The sequence below is a fragment of the Caretta caretta genome, chromosome 28 (genome assembly GCF_965140235.1).
Source record: "Caretta caretta isolate rCarCar2 chromosome 28, rCarCar1.hap1, whole genome shotgun sequence".
Classification (NCBI taxonomy): domain Eukaryota; kingdom Metazoa; phylum Chordata; order Testudines; family Cheloniidae; genus Caretta; species Caretta caretta.
The window spans coordinates 14,244,469-14,266,219 of NC_134233.1; the positions used below are offsets into that span (position 1 = coordinate 14,244,469).

General features: G+C 47.9%; 1 protein-coding gene across 4 annotated transcripts; it reads left to right on the plus strand.

Annotated features, from left to right (window-relative positions):
- The first annotated feature begins 34 nt into the window (after positions 1-34).
- Positions 35-21,112, plus strand: LOC142068309 (uncharacterized). Of its 4 annotated transcripts, none has more exons than XM_048833745.2 (5): positions 146-240; positions 8,560-8,642; positions 12,129-12,255; positions 15,896-16,009; positions 16,367-21,112. In XM_048833745.2, exons 2-5 carry the CDS (start codon positions 8,619-8,621, stop codon positions 17,908-17,910), a joined length of 1,809 nt encoding a protein of 602 aa, XP_048689702.1. In that variant the 5' UTR covers positions 146-240; positions 8,560-8,618; the 3' UTR covers positions 17,911-21,112. The 4 variants fall into 4 exon arrangements, with proteins under 4 accessions (XP_074980037.1, XP_074980038.1, XP_048689702.1 ...); XM_075123938.1 differs by having other exon boundaries at positions 16,406-21,112; XM_075123936.1 differs by lacking the exon at positions 8,560-8,642 and having other exon boundaries at positions 35-240.
- Positions 21,113-21,751: the final 639 nt, after the last annotated feature.

Genomic DNA, 21,751 nt, shown 5'->3' on the forward strand with positions numbered 1-21,751 from the left:
TGGGGGGGGGGAAAGGGTCTCAGGCTCTGGGCATGCGCAGACCGGCGGATGGGCCAGAGAGCGCAGGAGCGGCCCGCGGGGCGAGCGACTCTTCCTGACTCTCCCGGCAGCGGAAGTGACGTAGGGGGAGCCCGGCTGCGAAGGCGCGCGGGGCTCGTGCGGGGCCGTTGGAGGGTTTTGTGGCTGCCGGCTCTGGGCATGCGCAGAGCGGGGCGGCGGCGGCGGCGCTGCAGCCTCCAGGTACCGGTTCGAGCCCGGGGCGGGGGGAGACCTGAGGGAAGGGGGGAGGGAAAAATGTCGGCGCAGCCCGGACGTGGCCGGGGGAGCGGGGAGAGGCGGCGGGGGGGGGGGGGCTGAGATCCCTCCCCTGGGACCCCCCCCCCCGCTCCCGCCCTGCCCCCTTTCTGTCCCCACAGCAGCGAGGGGGAGCCGGGGTGACCCCCCCTTCCCCTACGTCACGTCCCCTGGGTTGGGGGGGGGGGGGCCGCGCTCTGCTGGCCGCAGGGCCTGGAAAGGCCCAGGAAGGGGAGGGAGGAGCAAGCGCCCCCCCCCCCGTGGAGACTTCCCCCCCCCCCCAACCCAGCAGCCCCCCGCCCCCACCCCCACCCCCACCCGCCTGCAGGTCCCATTCCCAGCCCCGCCCCACGGCCAGTGACCTTCTGGCTCCCGCCCCACGGGGCTCCCCAGCGAAAGGGACGTCACCCAGGGCTCCCCGCCGCCGGCCAGGTGAAGGGGGGGCAAGGAGGACCCGCCCCACTCTGTCGCTCGTTGAAGAGCGCCCTGTCATCCCCTCAGATTTCCCCTCTTTTTTGTTTTGCACGGTGACATAAAACCTCCCCGGACGTTGGTGCCCCTCTCTTACGTTGGCAAGTGTTCAGCGTGTGCCCCGTTTTCTCTTCAGTTTTGAAATACTGGTCTCAAACTTTTGAAAATCTTCCCGCTTCCCCCCCCCCCCCCCCCCCCGCAGGTGTCGGACTGAGGTCAGGGCTCTTATGGTGCTGAGCGTGGCTCGGGCCTTGCCTGAGATCAGGTCCCCCCCCCCGCGTGCCGGGCGCTGCACGGACCTTGACCGCGTCTGGGGCCCTCGTTGTGCCAGGGACTGCACGGACCCCGACAGAGAGCAGGGACCTTGTCGGGCCGGGGGCTACAGGGACCCTGGCTGAGCTCCGGGCCCCTGTTGTCCCAGGCCCTGCATCAGCACGAAGTGAAATCAGGCCCCCGCTGTGCCAGGTGCTGCTGACACGGCAAACAAAATCAGGGACCTTGTTGTTCCTGGAGCTGCAGAGACCCAAGTGAGATCAGACCCCAATTTTGTGCCAGGAAAACTGAGACCTGGACCGAGATCACGGCCCCCCTTGTGCCAGGCAGCGCACGACTGCGGCCCAGACTGCGGCCTCCGTTGTGCTGGGCACTTCGGAGACCTCCTCTGAGATCTGTGTCCCCGTTGGGCCTGGCCCTGCACGGACCCTGATGAAGATCATGCCCCACCACTGTACTGGACACTGCACAGAACCTGACAGATCCTGCACCCACATTTTGCCAGATGCTGTAGGGACCCCAAACAAAATCCGGGATCCTGTAATGCTGGGAGTTGCAGAGACCCCAAATGAGATCAGGCCCCCTGTTGTGCAGGGCTCTGCACAGATACTGACCAAGATCAGGGTCCTCATTGTGATGGGGGATGAAGAGATGCCAAGGGTATCTCTACATTGTCATTTAAAACCCACAGCTGGCCCATGCCAGCTGACTCAGGCTTACCGGGCTCAGGCCAAGGGGCTGTTTAATGGCAGTGTAGATGTCTGGGCTCAGGCTGGAGCCAGGCTGTAGGACCCTGCAAGGTGGGACGTGGCCAGACCTTGGGCTGCAGCCCAAGCCGGAACATCGACACCCCCATTCAACAGCCCCACAGCCTGAGCCCTGTGAGCCCAAGTCAACGGGCACGGGCCGGCCGCCGGTGTCTAACTGCAGTGTAGACATGCCCACAGTGACGGAGATTCCTTGCCCCAAAAAGCTCAAAGGCTAAATCGTGCAAATGGTGGGAGGCTGCTCTCCATTTTACAGATGGGGAAACTGAAACTCAGAGAGCTGAAGTAATTTGCTCAAGTTCGCATGGAGAATTTGGGGCAAAACTGGGAACTGAACCCAGATTGTTTGAATCCTTGCCTCTCCCCTTAACCGCAAGCCCAGCTTCTGTGTGTACAGCGTTGTTTTGGTCTGTGTTTGCATCTCATTGGCTTCCAAGGGAGGTTGTGGAATTTCCTTCACTGGAGGTTTTTAAGACCAGATTGGAGGTACACCTGTCTGGGAATGTCTAGGGATACTTGGTCCTGCCTCACCACAGGAAGCTTGCGTAGACAACCTCTCAAGGTCCCTTCCAGGCCTACACTGAAATAATTCCCTTTTGTGCTGTGTCGTGTTCTACACTGAGCTGCTTTACATGGTGCCATTTGGAACTGTGATGCACCATGTTGTGTTGCATAGTTTTGCCTCAGCTTGTTTGGTGCCCGTGTTGTGTTGGTTTGAGCTGAGCTCTTTTCCGTCGTGTACTTTTGTCCTAGGGTGTATTAGTTTGCCTTGTTTTGCTTCCCTGCCCCCCCCCCTTTGTCTTTTCATGGTGTCGAGGGTAGTGGGTTTTTTTTGTTTTTTTCCCCCCTGAATTGCCTGACATGTTGTGTAGGGTTTTTTTCCCTGTATGTTGTGTTTTATACGTTTATATTGCATAGCATCATATAAATGTAGGGCTGGACAGGACCTCAAGATGTCATCAAGTCCACCTCTCTCGGCTGAGGGAGCACCAAGTATATGTAGATTATCTCTGACAGAGGTTTGTCCTGCCTGTTCTTAAGAACTTCCAGGGAAAGAGACTTGGCAGCCACCCTTTTAAGACTATTCCAGAGCGGAACTACCTTAGCTCTGGGGACACCTACACAGATTTTAGTGGTGAGCAGCTCTGGAGAGAGATTTCAGAGTAGCAGCCATTCGATGAAGTGAGCTGTAGCTCACAAAAGCTTATGCTCAAATAAATTTGTTAGTCTCTAAGGTGCCACAAGTCCTCCTTTTCTTTTTTCTGGAGAGAGAGGAGACCCCCAGTGAGTGGGCAGCTAGGTAAAGACACTAAAGGTGGGAGGAGAAACTTTGACGTGTCCAAGGTCATCCAGGCAGTCCGTGACAGAGCTAGAAATAGATCCCAATTCTAGTGCCACCGTACTGCTGTTGTGGGTACTGAAGATCTCTGCCACACTGGTGTTTTAGGCACTGGTGCAAACCCTTAGAAAAGGCAGAATTTACACTAGTGCACTCTGATTGGCATTGGTGCACCATGTCCCCGTCTGAAGGCTTTCTGGGGGGACAGTGGCCTCACAGAAGCTTGGGGCTGGCTGAACAGTGCAGCTGGTAATGGAGGGTCAGCTGTGAGTGCTGGAGCACAGCCCCACAGGACTGGACACTGACTTCTCCTGACCCATGACACACACCCCTAGCTGTGTGCAGGGACTGCAGCTGAGCTGCCCTGCCAAGACAGCCTGTGCATCCATGGACAAGCCACGTCTTCCTGCAGCCTAATACAATGGGGCCTGGGGACCTTTCCAAGCTGCGGGTGATGGGGCTCTGGAGTTACCGGGGTCTATTCCTGGCTCTCTCACTGACGTAGAGACTGCTTAGTGACCTTGGGGAAGTCACACCCCATCTCTCTGTAACGCTGTCCTCAGTAACTCGAGAGCACTAGCACCAGCCTCAGGCAGACTGGTAAGAAGCAGGGCACAAACCCCAAATTGGTTGTGAGGTCTGTATGTAGATTTCACCAATCAAGAATCCAGTGTAAACGCTTCAGGCACTGTAAGTGTATTAACGTGGAATCACAGAGAGTCCCCTTGGGTCATCCTGTAGATCTCACCATGCAGGTGAGCTCACCTTTGTGACGGATGGTCCCTTACACCAGGGGTTCTTGACCTTTTTCTTTCTGAGGCCCCCCCAACATGCTATAAAAACTCCACGGCCCAAGTGGGCCACAATAACTGGTTTTCTGCATATAAAAGCCAGGGCTGGTGTTAGGGGGTAGCAAGCAGGGTAACTGCCTGGGGCCCCATGCTACAGGGCCCCCCACAAAGCAACATTGCTTAGGCTTTGGCTTCAGCCCCAGGTGGTGGGGCTCAGGGCCCCAGACTTCAGCCCCATGTACTAGGACTTCAGCTTTCTGCCCTGGGCTACAGTGAGTCTAATGTTGGCCTTGCTTGGCAGCCCCCTTGAAACCTGCTCGCGGCCCCCCAGAGGGCTCCAGACCCCTGGTTGAGAACCACTGCCTTATGCCATGAATCACAGCAATGTTCAGGTTACTGCCAGTCCCAAAGGACCAGTCACTTACATAGGTCAATTGAACCTTAGATCTCTCAACAAAGACATCACTTGTAGCCAGTCCTGTAATAACCTTTATTAAGATTTACTTGAAAGGAAAGGAGAGTTGTTTCTAAAGTTAAAGCAGGTCATCATTTTGATTCAGACGAGTTACAGACTTAAATTTCAAAAGGTAATAGAAGCTTCTATAATAAGCAATCTCTCCATATTCTTTAGGACTAACCCAGGCTAAGCAGCTGGGGATCTCTTGCTTATCCCTAGAAACTTTGCCCCCCACAGTCCAAGCAGCATACAGATCATCAGTTCCTTCTGTATGGGTTTTTGTCCCCTTCCTGCCATGTGCTCTGAGCTGCAAACTCAGCTAATGGGAAGTCAAGAGCACAACAACAGTCTTTTGTCTTCTTTAACACCCCATAATAGTCTATCTGGTGTTGATGGACCTTTCCTGCCAGGCAGGGTGTCATGTATTCTGTTGCCAATCAGCACTTCACATAGATAAAGTCTCTCTCCTGTCTGGTGATTTACATAGCCGATGCAGCTAGTCAGATATTGACTCACAAGCATTCAATAAAGTCTAAAGACAGGTTTCAGAGTAGCAGTCGTGTTAGTCTGTATCCGCAAAAAGAAAAGGAGGACTTGTGGCACCTTAGAGACTAACCAATTTATTTGAGCACAAGCTTTCGTGAGCTACAGCCCACTTCATCGGATGCATGCAGTGGAAAATACAGTGGGGAGATTTTATATACACAGAGAACATGAAACAATGGGTGTTACCATACACACTGTAACGAGAGTGATCAGGTAAGGTGAGCTATTACCAGCGGGGGGGAGGGGGGGACGACTTTTGTAGTGATAATCAAGGTGGGCCATTTCCAGCAGTTGACAAGAACATCTGAGGAACAGTGGCGGGGGGGGTGGGTGGGAATAAACATGGGGAAATAGTTTTACTTTGTGTAATGACCCATCCACTCCCAGTCTTTATTCAAGCCTAAGTTAATTGTATCCAGTTTGCAAATTAATTCCAATTCAGCAGTCTCTCGTTGGAGTCTGTTTTTGAAGTTTTTTTGTTGAAGAATTGCCACTTTTAGGTCTGTAATCGAGTGACCAGGGAGATTGAAGTGTTCTCTGACTGGTTTTTGAATGTTATAATACTTGACGTCTGATTTGTGTCCATTTATTCTTTTACGTAGAGACTGTCCAGTTTGGCCAATGTACATGGCTGAGGGGCATTGCTGGCACATGATGACATACATCACATTGGTAGATGTGCAGGTGAACGAGCCTCTGATAATGTGGCTGACATTCCACACAAAGATGGACTACAAGCCGTCAGGAACAGTATCCCCGATAATGTCACGGCAAACCTGGTGGCTGAACTTTGTGACTTTGTCCTCACTCACAACTATTTCACGTTTTGGGACAATGTTATACCTCCAAATCAGCGGCACTGCTATGAGTACCCGCATGGCCCCACAGTATGCCAACATTTTTATGGGTGACTTAGAACAACGTTTCCTCAGCTCTCGTCCCCTAACACCCCTACTCTACTTGCGCTACATTGATGACATCTTCATCATCTGGACCCATGGAAAAGAAGCCCTTGAGGAATTCCACCATGATTTCAAAAATTTCCATCCCACCATCAACCTCAGCCTGGTCCAGTCCACACAAGAGATCCACTTCCTGGACACTACGGTGCTAATAAGCGATGGTCGCATAAACACCGCCCTATACTGGAAACCTATTGACCGCTATTCCTACCTACATGCCTCCAGCTTTCATCCAGACCACACCACACGATCCATTGTCTACAGCCAAGCTCCACGATACAACCGCATTTGCTCCAACTCCTCAGACAGAGACAAACACCTACAAGATCTCTATCAAGCATTCTTACAACTACAATATCCACCTGCTGAAGTGAAGAAACAGATGGACAGAGCCAGAAGAGTACCCAGAAGTCATCTACTACAGGGCAGGCCCAACAAAGAAAATAACAGAACGCCACTAGCCGTCACCTTCAGCCCCCAACTAAAACCTCTCCAACGCATTATCAAGGATCTACAATCTATCCTGAAAGACGACCCATCACTCTCACAGATCTTGGGAGACAGGTCAGTCCTTGCTTACACACAGCCCCCCAACCTGAAGCAAATACTCACCAGCAACCACACACCACGCAACAGAACCACTAACCCAGGAACCTATCCTTGCAACAAAGCCCGTTGCCAATATCTATTCAGAGGACACCATCATAGGGCCTAATCACATCAGCCACACTATCAGAGGCTCGTTCACCTGCATATCTACCAATGTGATATATGCCAGCAATGCTCCTCAGCCATGTACATTTGCCAAACCAGACAGTCTCTACGTAAAAGAATAAATGGACACAAATCAGACTTAATAAAGTCTAAACACATTCTTATAATTCTCATACATGTTTTAACAATACTAACACAGGTGAGCCAGACTGATTCCAGCTCTGCGTTTGTCCCCGTTCAATTAAGACATGGGGGCTTTTGCAAGAGCGAACACCTCATCTGCCAGTGTCACAGGCAGGATGGGCAAGAATGGTGTCTCTCGCCACTGTTTGCCGGAAGTTGGGAATGGGTGACAGGGGATGGATCACTTGATGATTACCTGTTCTGTTCATTCCCTCTGATGCACGTGGCATTGGCCACTGAGCTAGATTGTTCTGACACAGTGGGCTGCTCTTAGATTTACAATCTCTATCAGGAGTCTCTACTCATTTGAACTCACTGGGGAGGCACAGAAAGAAACAAGGTGTGCTTAGGCAAGAAGGCCCAATCTCATAGCTCCCAGGGTCACGCTTTCCAAGAGCTAAAACTAGGCCCAGCCCATGAAAGGTGGCACTCCTAGGAGAGACTGTATAAAGGCTGGAGTATCAAACAACTTTATAACCCTGAGACAGCTGCCTTGGGGACAATGACAGGGAGAATCCCCCAAAGCGACTCCTTGGATTCTGTTCTTCTCTGTCCTTTGTTTCATAGAACTGGAAGGGACCTTGAAAGGTTACCTAGCCCAGTCCCCTGAACTCAAGGCTGGACTAAATATTTAATCTAGACCATCCCTGACAATTATTTGTCCAGCCTGCTCTTAAAAATCCCCAATGATGGAGATTCCACAACATCCCTAGATCATTTATTCCAGTGCTTAACCACTCTGACAGGAAGTTTTCCCTAATGTCCAATCTAAACCACCCTTGCTGTAATTTAAGCCCATTGCTTCTTGTCCTATCCGCAGGGGTTAAGAAGAACAATTTTTCTTCCTCCTTGTAATAACCATTTGTTTACTTGAAAACTGTGATCATGTCCCCTCTGTCTTCTCTTCTCCAGACTAAACAAACCCAGTTTTGTCGATCTTCCCTCAAAGGTCATGTTTTCTAAACCTTTAATCATTTTTTTGCTTTGCTCTGGAATTTCTCCCATTTGTTCACATCTTTCCTGAAATGTGGCACCCAGAACTGGACACAGTACTCCAGTTGAGGCCTAATCAACACGGAGTAGAGCGGAATAATTACTTCTCGTGTCTTGCTTATAACACTCCTGATAATACTTTCCAGAATGATGTTTCCTGTTTTTTTTTTGTTTTTTTTTTGCAACAGTGACTTATATTTAGCTTATGATCCACTATGACACCCCAGATCCCTTTCCGCAGTACTCCTTCCTGGGTAGTCATTTCCCATTTTGAATGTGTGCAACTGATTGTTCCTTCCTAAGTGGAGTACTTTGCATTTCTCTTTATTGAATTTCATCCTACTTACTTCATACCATTTCTCCAGTTTGTCCAGATAATTTTGAATTTTAATCCTATCCTCCAAAGCACTTGCAACCCCTCCCAGCTTGGTATTGTCCACAGACTTAATAAGTTTCAGAGTAGCAGCCGTGTTAGTCTGTATCCGCAAAAAGAAAAGGAGTACTTGTGGCACCTTAGAGACTAACAAATTTATTTGAGCATAAGTGTAACAGAGAGACTTTGTTACTGGCAGGGTTTCACCCTGTCTCAGAGGGTTACACCCTGGTGGGAGGGGGCTAGGCCTGCACTGGAATAAGGTCACTCTGTGCTTCACAGTGTGGCAGAACCTAGAATGTCCATTAGCAGGGAAAAATCCTGGGGGGAATCGGCTTGTGGAATGGACAAAAGCCCCGTCTGAATTCTCTCACATTGCCCTTCTCACCCTGTCAGGCTACAGAGTAACGTCCACGTTTCGCTCCAGATCATCCCATCCTCCCAGGGGGAAGGAAATGGCTGCAATGGAGCTGGCTCAGGTAAGAGATTATCAGGGAGCTGGTGGTGGGTTCTGCTTGGAGGGAGAGGAGCAGTACAGGCATAGGAGGGTGGGAGCTGCTAGAGGTGGTGGGAGGCAGGAAATATCTAGGGTGGAGAAAGGGAGGGGACAGGATATGACAAACCTGCTGAGACGTGTGTAATGTAGGGTGTGATGGGTTGTCACCCCCAGGGTGCAGTCTGGGGTGCTTCTGGGAACTGCTGTGCCTTCTAACCCTCAAGCTGGTCTGGCCCTTCTCACACTGCTTTGCTGGAGATTCAGCCAGCCTCTCCAGGACCTGTTATCACCCAACATGACAGCAGGTGGCACCATACACCTAACTAAGCTACCTGAGTGCTTTACCTAAGCCACTCAATGACAGAAGACAACAGCCAATTTCCCAGCTCTCCAACTTTGCACACCTGCTGTAGTATAAATCCAGAATTATACCATCTTATAGTGCACAGGGATCTCTATAATGTAAGCTCAGTAAGATAGTTTGCCTTCCCCTTGATATGGGAAAGATATGCACAACAAGCTTGTGCTAACCAAGCTGACATTTTCCCCAGACACTTCACTCAAAATACACTGGTTAAGATAAAGCATAACACAAGTTTTTATTAACTACAGAAAGATAGATTTTACGTGATTATTGTTAGAAGAAAAAAGGAGCAGATTGACCTGGAGGCGGATATGAGTACAGGCTTCTTTATTGCGATACCTGTTCCCCTCGACCCAATTATCGAGTAAGCACTGGATTACTTACGTCACACTCCTTTTATCTAAATTAGTATGTAAATGCCTATATCTGTTACAACACCCCCAAAACCCTTATTAAGTAATAGAAACACCCATACTATTAGTATACCCACTCCTATCTATTATTCACAGCATTACGCATGTCATACAGGCATTTTTACCTTGAAAATACAGTTCTTTGCAATAATGTCTTGCCACAAATTTCCCTAATCAGCAGTCCTCAGAGGACGGAGGAAGGGGCAATGAGCAATTCTCAGGGGAGGGAGGAAGGGGCCATAAACCAGGGCTTGTTTATGTAGCTGGGAAAGGAAGGGAGGGAGAGAGAACATTTATTTTACCTTCTTTCACATGAAGGGCATTCATTCCGACAACTAGATTTCTCATGCAGCTGCATCCTTATCAATTCTTACAAGCAACAGGGAAAGCAAAAATATGGCACCTTATTTATTAAGCAAAGAATTACTGCCTCCTTATGTCTTTGTCCCCTAATGCCATGTCAGCACATTAGCAGCTTCCCAGGTCTTTTACTTAACCCTAACATATCCCCAACAATTATAAGTGAGAGCAAAGAAATCAAAGTAGATTACTTAGCAAATAACCAAAAACTCAAACTAACTAAGCCTAACGTGCTAGATGGATAGAATCTGAATTCACAGTTTCTCACCCTGACTGATGATACAAGCAGTCCACCAAGTTTTCATACACAAGCTAGAAATCCCTTTACCCTGGGACCAGCACTTCCCCCAGTTCAGTCTTTCTTCCTCAGGTGTTTCCAGGAGTTCTCTTGTGTGGGGAATGAGGCCAAGAGATGATGTCACACCCCACCTTATGTACCTGTTCCATATGGCAGGACCCCTTTGTTCCAAACTCAGTTCCCAGTCCAGTTTGTGGAAAAATACAGGTACCAAAATGGAGTTCATTGTCATGTGGTCTGGTCACATGCCCTAGCATGCCCTGCTGAGTGCTAAGCTCTTCCATGGTCCACTGTCTTCGTTGATGAGCCATTATCACTGACTGGCTTCTTCATTGTTGTACCTGAAAGGCTAGTTGTGGGTGTTACCCAGAGTAAACACATTTGAAATGCAGATATATAGACAATAGCCATAACTTCAGTACAAACATGATCCATGCACACAAATAGGATAATCATATTCAGCAAATCATAATTTTTCCAATGACACCGCACATGACCCATCTTGCACAAAATGCATCATAATTATGTCCCAATCATATTATAATCATATCACAATGCTGAATATGGGGTGTAGTGTCCAATAGGGCCTAATTTCAAGGCACAGGAGTTGGGAATGGAACTTCCCCTCTTTGTGGAACAAGAAATAACCCTCCAGCAAGGGCTGAGAAAACTTCCCAGACTGCCAGTGCTGGAGCCTGAATCTACTGACACTTGATTCGTTACCACCACCCCCAATCTTTGTGGCAGCTGCAAACTTTATCAGTGATGATTTTATCTTCTCTTTCAGGTCATTGATAAGAATGTTAAATAGCACAGGGCCAAGAACCAATCCCTGCGGGAACCCACTAAAAATAAATCCACTTGACCAAGGTTCCCCATTTACAGTCCCGGTTTTTAATCTATTTAATGTATGCTGTGTTTATTTTGTATCATTCTAGTTTTTTAGCAAAATACTGTGCTGAACCAAGTCATATGCCTCATAGAAGTCTAGGTATATTACATCAATACTATTTGCTGCAACCAAACTTTTGATCTTATCCAATAAGGATATCCAGTTAGTTTGATAGGATCTATTTTCTCTAAACCTTTGTTCATGGGTACTAATTATAGTACCCTCCTTTAATTCTTTATTAATGAAATGCAGTATCGGCTGTTCCATTATCTTGCCCAGTATCAATGTCAGACTGACACTCGTGTAATTAGCTGGGTCATCTCTTTTACACTTTTTAAATATTGGCACTGCATTAGCTTTATTCCAGCCTGATGCAATTTCCCTAGTGCTCCAAGTCCTAATTAAAATCAACATTAATAGTCCACCACGCTCCTTCACCAGGTCTTTTAAAACTCTTGGATACAAGTTATCTAGACCTGCTTATTTAAACATGTCTAACTTTAATAGCTGCTGTTTAATATCCTCGTGAATTCTTGTTGGAATGGAAAGAGTGTCGTCATCAACATCTTATGATATGACTGCATCATCTGTTTTTCCCCATACCCAGGAGAGAAATATTTATTGAAGACTTTTACCTCTTCTGCATTATTTTTGATAATTCTGCCATTTCCGTCTAGTAATTTACCACTACCATTGTTAGGATTAATATACTTTTTAAAATTTCCTCCTTATTGTCCTTGATTTCTGATAACTTCCCTTACCAATTTTCTACAATTCTGACCTTCTCACTTATATTCCTTACTATTGACTTCCCCTTCTTCCATATATTTTATTGGGAGAGTGTTGAGATTCCTACCAGGGAGCCACCAGCACGGTCCAGAGACAGCTCCATCTCCTCTATCAAGCTCTGACTAGTAGCTATGTGATAAATGTGAAGACCTTGCCTCCATCTGTCAGCTGGGAGACACAAAGGTTCTCTCTTTCTACCCTGTGAAGTATCCTGGCTGCTCTAAGCAAGATGGGGTGGGACTCTGTTAACATGTGCCTCCCGGAGCTTCCATTTACCTGGCGCTGCTGTTCCGTGAATAGTGGGGCTGTGAGTGGGGCAGCAAGTACTGAATGTGGGACTCTTGCTCTTTCAGGGGCCGGTGACTTTCGAGGAGGTGGCTGTGTATTTCACCAGGGAAGAGGGGGCTCTGCTGGACCCCACTCAGAGAGCCCTCTACAGAGATATCATGCAGGAGAACTATGAGACAGTGGTCTTGCTGGGTAAGGAGTCCTGTCCCCTGGGCTATTAGAAGCTGTGGGGTCTCTAAAGAACCTGAGTAGTAATAACTTTATACCTTTATTCCTCATACAAGTTTTGACAAGTGTCCTTGCCCCCCTTTTTTGCCTTATCTCCCACCCACTAGAAACTTTTTTGGACATGTGCCTTTTGGTACCATCAGTCATTTAAAAATTGCATTTCATATATCCTTATTGGACACATTAATAATGACATTAATAACTGTAGCTTTCATGTCTTTTCCTCATTTTAAGAGGAAAATATGCCACCTGTAGAATTCTAAATTGAGTAAATAGGTGTATGGCTCATGCATGGCTTGTGTGACAGTCCGATGAGCTCCTCTTTTGATAGGAGAGCGTATAATGTTGACATTCAGGACCCCATGGGTGAAGAGAGAACAGAGCTGTGGGAGGGGAGGAGAAGGGGGGGGAGTAGATAGTTCTGGGGTGCTAGGAGATGGGGAAGGTGTGTGCAGGATTAGAGCTAAGAACCATCAGGGAGGGATGAGGTCGTGAGTGACGAGGAGGGAACACAAGAAGCTCCGAAGGTGCCGGGAGGTGGTGATGGCTGAGAGTAATGGGAAGAAGGGGAGAGGAGTGTGGAGGAAGGGCACCCAGGAAGTGGGCTGGTTGGGTCAGTGGGAGGGAGGAGAGATTTTGGGATGTAGAGCTGTGGGGGATCCCAGACCCCAAATCCCTACCCAAGCCTTGTTGGTTTAGAGCCTACACTCCAGTTTTATTTCTGTTCAGTTTCACTTCATTATACATTTTTTGCCCCAAATATTATTTTAACTCTTGACCTCCCTCTCTCATTACCCCCCTCCCCATATAACCTCCCCATCTCTATGCACAGCGACCCCGGCCACCGATCCTGAGTCCTTGCTGCATTCCTCCCTACCATAGCTGAGCCGCTACCCAGGCACAAATGGGCACGCTGATGATGTCACAGGGTGGTACTGTAGCCTGTACCTTTTTTACACTTATAAGATTACGTATTGGGGTACAACTTGCCCTTGTCCATGGCTACTCAAAGTTAATTAAGAAGATGGAATTTGGTGAAACACACAGAAACTTGATTTAATACAGACAGTTATAATTGAAATCGTAGGCAAGGATCAATACATATAACGATTAGACTAAGATAAATATGGTAAAGAGGGTCTTGCCCTGGAGAGCAGGGGCAATGGCTTGCCCCATTCTGGCACTCCGCCCGGGGAGCAGGGTTAGGGGCTTGCCCCGCTCCACATGTGGTCTGGCTCCGCACAGCTCCTGGAAGCACCGGCATGTCCTCGCTCCAGCCTACACATAGGGGCAGCCAGGGGTCTCCACACACTGCGCCCACCCCAAGCACCACCTCCACAACTCCCATTGGTCGGGAACTGCGACCAATGGGAGCTGACTGGCCGACCCTCCGTGTAGGAGCTGGAGGGGGGAGATGCCGCTGCTTCCAGGAGCTGCTTCAGGTAAGCGCCAACTGGAGTCTGACCCCCTCCTGCTTCGCAACACCCTGCCCCAGCCCTGATCCCCCTCCCACCCTCCTAACCCCTCCGTCCCAGCGCGGAGCACCCTCTTGCACCCCTAACCCCACATCCTTAGCCCCACCCCAGGGACCGCATCCCCCAGCCGGAGCTGTACCCCTCTCCAAACCCCAACCCCCTGTCTCAGCCCGGAACCCGCTCCCATACCCTGAACTCCTCATTTCTGGCTCTACCCCTGAGCCACACCCCCAGCCAGAGCTCTCACCCCCTCCCACACGCCAACCCCCAATTTCGTGAGCATTCGTGGCCTGCCATACAATTTCCACACCCAGATGTGGCCCTTGGGCCAAAAAGTTTGCCCACTCCTTGATTAGGTCATAGATCATAAAATCAAGTCGGGGTCAACAGGAGTGAGAATTTGGAGAGAGTCTTGTCCCCCCTCTCCCCATTTGCAGTAGCCGCAAGCTGTCTTCCCTCCAGGCTCCTTGGAGGGAAGCGTTGAAGCCAGAGGCTCAGTCTCTGGTGTTGAAGCTCCACGGCCCATCCTTGTGGAAGAGTGGGACCCCTTGGGGGTCTAGTGCACTCAAGGGGCAACTCCCAAGGACTGTTTAAAAGCCAGGGCATTGCACAGATCCTAAGGATCCATGTCAGCGTGCCTTACAGGGAAAAGATATAAAACAAGAAAGGGATCTGAATGCGTATTTACCATCGCCCGCTCATCAGTCCTCGTGGGAATCCCTGATCCATTCCAAAGTGTATTAAAATCTTCCTTAAAGGCTTACCTCTTGGTTTTCAGGTCATGATCATTTTGTTAGAGGGCTTTCCCTTCAGCCTCCCACTTCCTTGGTTCTTGTCACGCAGACAGCAATCAGCAAATGACCAGAAGTCCGAAGTGCAGATTATGCTATGTTTATTGGGGTTAGTTTCTAAGCAATACTCCATATTTGGAATACTCCATATTCCAAAGCCCTTCACACCACTTGGGTTTATGTCTATATGCCTAAAGAGTCTGTTCCCCATTGTTCCCTTTCCAGCTCTGATGCCACAGAGCATTCACCCCGTGTATCCCTTCCCAGCTCTGACACTGCAGAGCGTTTACCCTGTGTCCCTCTTCCCAGCTCTGATGCCGCAGAGCTTTGCTTGTGTCCCTGTTCCCTCCCTTAACAAACATGATTCCAATTTCCCTTCCCCCTCCAGTTCATATAGTAATATTCTCATCTATATCTTAACCAATCATTGTACTGAAATTTAACTAACCAATCCTAACATATTGTAATATAATTCTCTAACCAATTATATCCCACTAGCCTAATTAACTTACACCTAGCAAAATTAATTATACAGCAGACAGAAACAATTAGAGAACCAGACAGGTTAACAATAGAAAAGTGTGGAACATAAATATAAAGCAATACAGAAATGAGGGTTTCACAACCAGAACCATTAATAAGTGATTTCTTGCCAGACAGGATGCTATCAAACTAAGTTTTCTTTAACCATTTTAAGATCCGTTTCTTTATCTGGTGGTGATGGGAACTATTAGGACAGGATCGTCTAACAACCCAATACCACCTTATTTCAATGTGACTGGTTTGGGATGTAATGATGTGAATGTGTGCTTCTCAGATTATGGCTGCCCCTGCTGCTTAGCCAAAGGCCTTTGCCTAAGAGCAAGGCCTCAGACTATCCTAGTTAGAGAAGGCCCATACACAGGCAGACTGATTTTGATTCTTTGTTTTTATACCCCTGTAACTTGCTAAGTGATAAAAATACATCTAAGTTCTTAAAGTGTAGGCTTTACAGGCAGGCCTGAATATCTATATTCTCACAGTGGGTTCTATCCCTTCCCCCATTCTGTGTCTGTCTTGTCTATTTAGATTGTAAATTCTTCCAGGAATAGGCCGTCTACTATTCTGTGTTTGTACTGTGCCTAGCAGAATGGGGACCCACTTTTAGTTGGTTCTTAGGCACTAAGATAATGAATATGATTTATAATAATAATAACTCTCCTGGCACTTTGAGCCAAGGAAGCTGGCCTTGGGATGTTACTGCTTAAAAATGAGCTGGTCTTAAAACCAAGGAATATTCTTTGTGACAAGTATCTGACAAATTCCACTGACCTTCCTTGTTTTCTTTGCCTTGAGTAGGGTTTCCAATTTCCAAACCTGATGTGATCTCACAACTGGAACAAGGGGAAGAGCCATGGGTCCCAGACCTCCACGGCTCTGAGAAAGAAGTGCTCCTGAGAGCTGCCTGCACAGGTGAGGAATTGGTTAAACCAACCCAAAAACTGTCCGTGAATACTTGGGATGCCCTACAAAGATCTTGTGAGCTCTCCAAGTTCAGGATTGTTCCCTGCAGATGTGGAATCATTAGGCAGAGGTCACTTATGGCTTCCCACCTATACTTTGACAACTGGCAGCAGGTCCCTCCCCAATGTAGCTTTCCTCTGAGTGTTCTGGTGAGATGCGGACCAAAGGTAATCCCTTCCTCTCTCCTCTGGGGAAAGGTTTGGGAAAAATCAGCTCCAGATAGGTTTGATCTCTCCCGCACATATTTTGGTTTGTTCATCCCTTTTTCCATACCTTTCTCTGAGATTTTCTTTCTCTTCGGTGCAGGGAGTGACCTGTGTCTGGATTCTCTCTGTCTCCCATCAGGTCACAAGATGGTGAGTGAGAATGAGGAGGAGACACCCCAGCAGGAAGATGCTGAGCAAGTACAACCACATGGAACGTTATCAGGAAGATCGAACGGGAATGTTTCCGGGAGTTGTGGACTCCCAGAAAAAGAAAAAGCCTGTGAGACTCGGCAGAGGCCAGAGGAAAACTTCACTTGCCACTCAGACCTTATTACACACAAGAGAAACAACTTGGAAGAGACACGTTACACATGCCATGAGTGCGGGAAAAGCTTCAGTCGGAGTTCAGCCCTTATCACACATTGGAGAACCCACACTGGAGAGAAACCCTACTCCTGCTCTGAGTGCGGGAAAAGCTTCAATCGAAGCTCTGCCCTTATCACACATCGGAGAATCCACACGGGTGAGAAACCTTATGGATGTTCTGAGTGTGGGAAACACTTCATTGATAGTTCAACCCTCATCTCACATCAGCGAATCCACACAGGAGAGAGGCCCTACACATGCTCCGAGTGTGGGAAAAGCTTTAGTCGGCACTCGCACCTTATCACACATCGTAGAATCCACACAGGAGAGACGCCCTTCTCGTGCTCTGAGTGTGGGAAAAGCTTTAATCAGCACTCACACCTTATCACACATCTTCGAATCCACACAGGAGAGAGAGCCTACACGTGCGCTGAGTGCGGGAAACGCTTCAATCGGAACTCAAACCTTATCACACATCGTAGAATCCACACGGGAGAGACGCCCTACACGTGCTCTGAGTGTGGGAAAAGCTTCAATCGGAGCTCACACCTTATCACACATCAGACAGTCCACACGGGTGAGAAACCTTATGGATGCTCTGAGTGTGGGAAACGCTTCATTGATAGTTCAGCCCTCATCTCACATCAGCGAATCCACACAGGAGAGATGCCCTACACATGCTCCGAGTGTGGGAAAAGCTTTCATCAGAACTCTGCCCTTATCACACATAGGAGAATCCACACAGGTGAGAAACCTTATGGATGCTCTGAGTGTGGGAAACGCTTCAATCGGAGCTCACACCTTATCACACATAGGAGAATCCACACGGGTGAGAGACCTTATGGATGCTCTGATTGTGGGAAATGCTTCATTGATAGTTCAGCCCTCATCTCACATCAGCGAATCCACACAGGGGAGACGCCCTACACGTGCTCTGAGTGTGGGAAAAGCTTCAGTCAGCACTCACACCTTGTCAGACATTGGAGAATCCACACAGGAGAGAAACCCTACACGTGCTCTGAGTGCGGGAAATGCTTTAATCGGCGCTCACAGCTTATCACACATCAGCGAATCCACACAGGGGAGATGCCCTACACGTGCTCTGAATGTGGAAAAAGCTTCAATCAGAGCGCAAATCTTATATCACATCATAGAATCCACACAGGAGAGACACCGTACACATGCTCTGAGTGTGGGAAAAACTTCAATCAGAGTTCAAACCTTATTAGACATCAGAAAATCCACATGAGAGAGAACTGTAATAAATGTCTTGACTAGGGCTGGCCAAAGATTTTTTTTTTAATCACATTTGCTAATTGCCACATAGTGATCTTTCAACCGTCTTCACCATGGTTTCTCAGCTCCCCCCAGATGAGTTGCCTGCTTCTGCTTTTTGCAGCTCATCCTTCTTTGGGGTCAGTCCTCTGATCTTTTCTATTGAGTTGTAGGAAAGTGTGTCATAGAATCATACAATATTATGGTTGGAAGAGACCTCAGGAGGTCATCTAGTCCAATCCCCTGCTCAAAGCAGATGCAACACCCACTAAATCATCCCAGCCAAGGCTTTGTCAAGCCGGGCCTTAAAAACCTCTAAGAATGGAGATTCCACCACCTCCCTAGGTAACCCATTCCAGTGCTTCACCACCCTCCTAGTGAAATAGTGTTTCCTAATATCCAATCTAGACCTCCTCCACTGCAACTTGAGACCATTGCTTCTTGTTCTGTCATCTGCCACCACTGAGAACAGCCTAGCTCCATCCTCTTTGGAACCACCCTTCAGGTAGTTGAAGGCTGTTATCAAATGCCCCCTCACTCTTCTCTTCTGCAGACTAAATAACCCCAGTTCCGTCACCCTCTCCTTGTAAGTCATGTGCCCCAGCCCCCTAATGATTTTCTTTGCCCGCCGCTGGACTCTCTCTAATTTGTCCACATCCCATCTGTAGTGGGGGGGACCAAAACTCGATGCAATACTCCAGGTGTGGCCTCACCAGTGCCGAATGGAGGGGGATAATCACTTCCCTTGACCTGCTGTCAATGCTCATACTAATACAGCCCAATATGCCATTGACCATCTTGGCAACGAGGGCACACTGTTGACTCATATCCAGCTTCTCGTCCACTGTAATCCCCAGGTCCTTTTCTGCAGAAGTGCTGCTTAGCCAGTCGGTCCGCAGCCTGTAGCAATGCATGAGATTCTTCCTTCCTAAGGGCAAGACTCTGCACTTGTCCTTGTTGGATCCTCATCAGATTTCTTTTGGCCCAATTCTCTAATTTGTCTCGGTCACTCTGAACCCTATCCCTACCCTCCAGCATATCTACCTCTCTCTCCCCATTTTGTCATCTGCGAACTTGCTGAGGGTGCAATTAATCCCATCATCCACATCATTAATAAAGATGTTGAACAAAACTGGCCCTAGGACCGACCCCTGTGGCACTCTGCCTGATACCAGCTGCCAACTAGACATGGAGCCATTGATCACTACCCGTTGAGCCCGACAATCTAGCCAGCTTTCTATCCACCTTATAGTCCATTCATCCAATCCATACTTTTTTAACTTGCTGGCAAGAACACTGTGGGGGACCGTATCAAAAGCTTTGCTAAAGTAAAGATATATCACCTCCACCACTTTCCCCATGTCCACAGAGCCAGTTATCTCATCATAGAGGACCCTCCAGCACGGACCATTCTTCAACTCTAGGTGGGAGAGAGAGGTTTGATTCCCAACAAGCTACACTGAGGCAAAAACTAACCGTGCCGTACATCCACTAGGACTGTACATGGCGTTGGCTGCTCACGTTAGTGATCTTGGTGTAAAAAGACAATTATAGTTGTAGAGCAGATGCAGCTGAGGTGCAGTGGTTGGCAGTAGCTTTCCCCGTGACCTGACCTAAACTCCATCACTTTTCCTAGTCTCAACAAACCCTGAGCATCCCAGTTATACTGTTCTCCCATTTCAAATCAATTGTTGGTTATCAAGTTCCCCCTTTGGGAACAAATGGTTTCATTCCCAGTTGCTCTGATGTTGCTTCAGGTTGTGCTGGAGAGCAGATACTTTTACTACCATTTTCCTCCCTTAAAATATATTGAACTGTAACAAAGAGCAGGAACATTGCAGAGATAGCGAAAAGTGTCATTTCACCCTTTGTAACCACAGAAGAAGATAGGGTAAGTCAGAGGGATTCCCTTATTCCTCATCACCATCTCAATCCCCCCTATTGTTCAATTGGTTAGGTCAATATTTTCTCTAAAGGGCTGGGAAGAGGATTCCCTAGTAAATGACTTGTAACTAAGCAAAATACCCATGCATTTGCCTCCCAAAGCAGTTGTGGCCCAGGCCCTGCAGGAGGTCTCTCCTGAAGATCTCTCCTTCATAATCAGATGTATGTTCACTATTATTTGGGAAATGCAATCCCTATCATGGTAGAGATGGGAAAGATGGAAGTGACCTTTCTGTTCAGCTCACCCCTGGGAGATGCTGCAAACGTGTAGAAAATGAAATCCATGTTGAATGTGATAGAGCTGCAGAAAGATGCGTATTTTGAATAGATACCTGACATTTGGTGTCTTACAGGGATTCTAAGCCGCACCTGCATTTAGTTCCTATTTTAAATCTGTGCCACTAGATTAAGGAAGTAAAAGGGCATACTTGGGGAAGTTATACCTCACTATTGCTACTGATATGTTGTGTGGTTGGTGAAGAATTCTGCACCAGAGAAGTGTAAAATTACTCCAAGTAAGGTCAACGATTTGACAAGAACTCAGATAGAAATTGCAGATACTAGTGGTTGATTTTCACCCTAGAGATGGACGCTATGGTGACCTGTGGCCCAGTGAAACTGTTTTGAGAATGCTGCTCCCTAGTGAAGTGGCATTGATCGCACTTCTAAAAGATGCCAGGATGCAATTGGGAACAACTGTCTTTTATTCTTTGGATCCAAAGTTTCCTGAAGCACAGAGAGAAACAGCTGATTCCTTCAGAGCCATCCCATGCCTATGGGTTCCAATCTGGCTGCCTCACTGGACAAGAAGCACTTCTATGCTGGGGAAATCATGGTAGCTAATGAGGGAATGTATCAGATTCCAAGTTCAGACAGCAGGATACATGAATGCTGAGTCCAGAGTCTGTGGTTTGGTCTCTTCGTTTTGCTCTAGAGTCTAATGCATTTGTATCACCTCCACCTCCTGCTACTCTGAAAGATTAGAAAGTGTGAAAGTAGAGCACAGGTGGCTTTTCTCATGTTGCAACCTCCTACGTAGTGTGAGACCCCTTCCACCCACACTTCTGGGAGAAGACCCAGGGAGAAATGAACTCACAGAAATGGAAGGCTCCTAGGTTACTGTAGAATGTGACTTCACACAAAGCTCACTGGGTGGAAATGGGAAATAAGAGAAAACTGCCCTATAAGTTTATATTTTGTAATCTTTGAATAAGTTGTTACCAGCGACAATGAAATTAAACATGAAGTTAGTGTAATGTAAGAGGCTGATTATGTGATCACTTTCAGTATTACAATATAATTCAGGTTTTCTTCTAGTTCTCTCCCTGCCCCCCCCTCCCCACTATATCGGAAATGGTGACTTATCCTGAAATTAAAACCTCACTCCAAAGGAATTAGAGTGGGAATATGTGAGAGAAATAGCATATATGAGAATAGAGACCCGGTATAGATGGTAATTATTTCTATTTCAAATGGAAATTCAAATTGATAACTTTTAAAATAAATCTTCTGTTAGGAGGAAAATTGCTCAAGACAAGATGTGTAACCTTTTGCCCAGTGTGACGAAGTTCCTGCTCTACCTTGGTGGTAGAGCCTTGGTGGTGGGTCTTGCGCTTATTGGCAGATTTGCTTGCCTTGGAGCTTCATGGCAGCCCTCAGCTTGGCCGTTTTTCTGAACCCACAGTCCAGGTCGAAGACTCCTGTGTCTGACCAGGAGTTGGGAGGATTTGGGGGGAACCCGGGCCCGCCCTCTACTCCGGGTTCCAGCCCAGGGCCCTGTGGAATGCAGCTGTCTAGAGTGCCTCCTGGAACAGCTGTGCGACAGCGACAACTCCCTGGGGTACTTCCCCATGGCCTCCTCCCAACACCTTCTTTATCTTCACCATAGGACCTTCCTCCT

Coding starts and splice junctions, on each gene's coding strand:
- LOC142068309 (XM_075123936.1), top strand. CDS start 49: ATGGGCCAGAGAGCGCAGGAGCGGCCCGCGGGGCGAGCGACTCTTCCT. Junction 241..12,128: donor GGCGGCGCTGCAGCCTCCAG/GTACCGGTTCGA, acceptor TTGCTCTTTCAG/GGGCCGGTGACTTTCGAGGA. Junction 16,010..16,366: donor CCTGAGAGCTGCCTGCACAG/GTGAGGAATTGG, acceptor TCTTCGGTGCAG/GGAGTGACCTGTGTCTGGAT.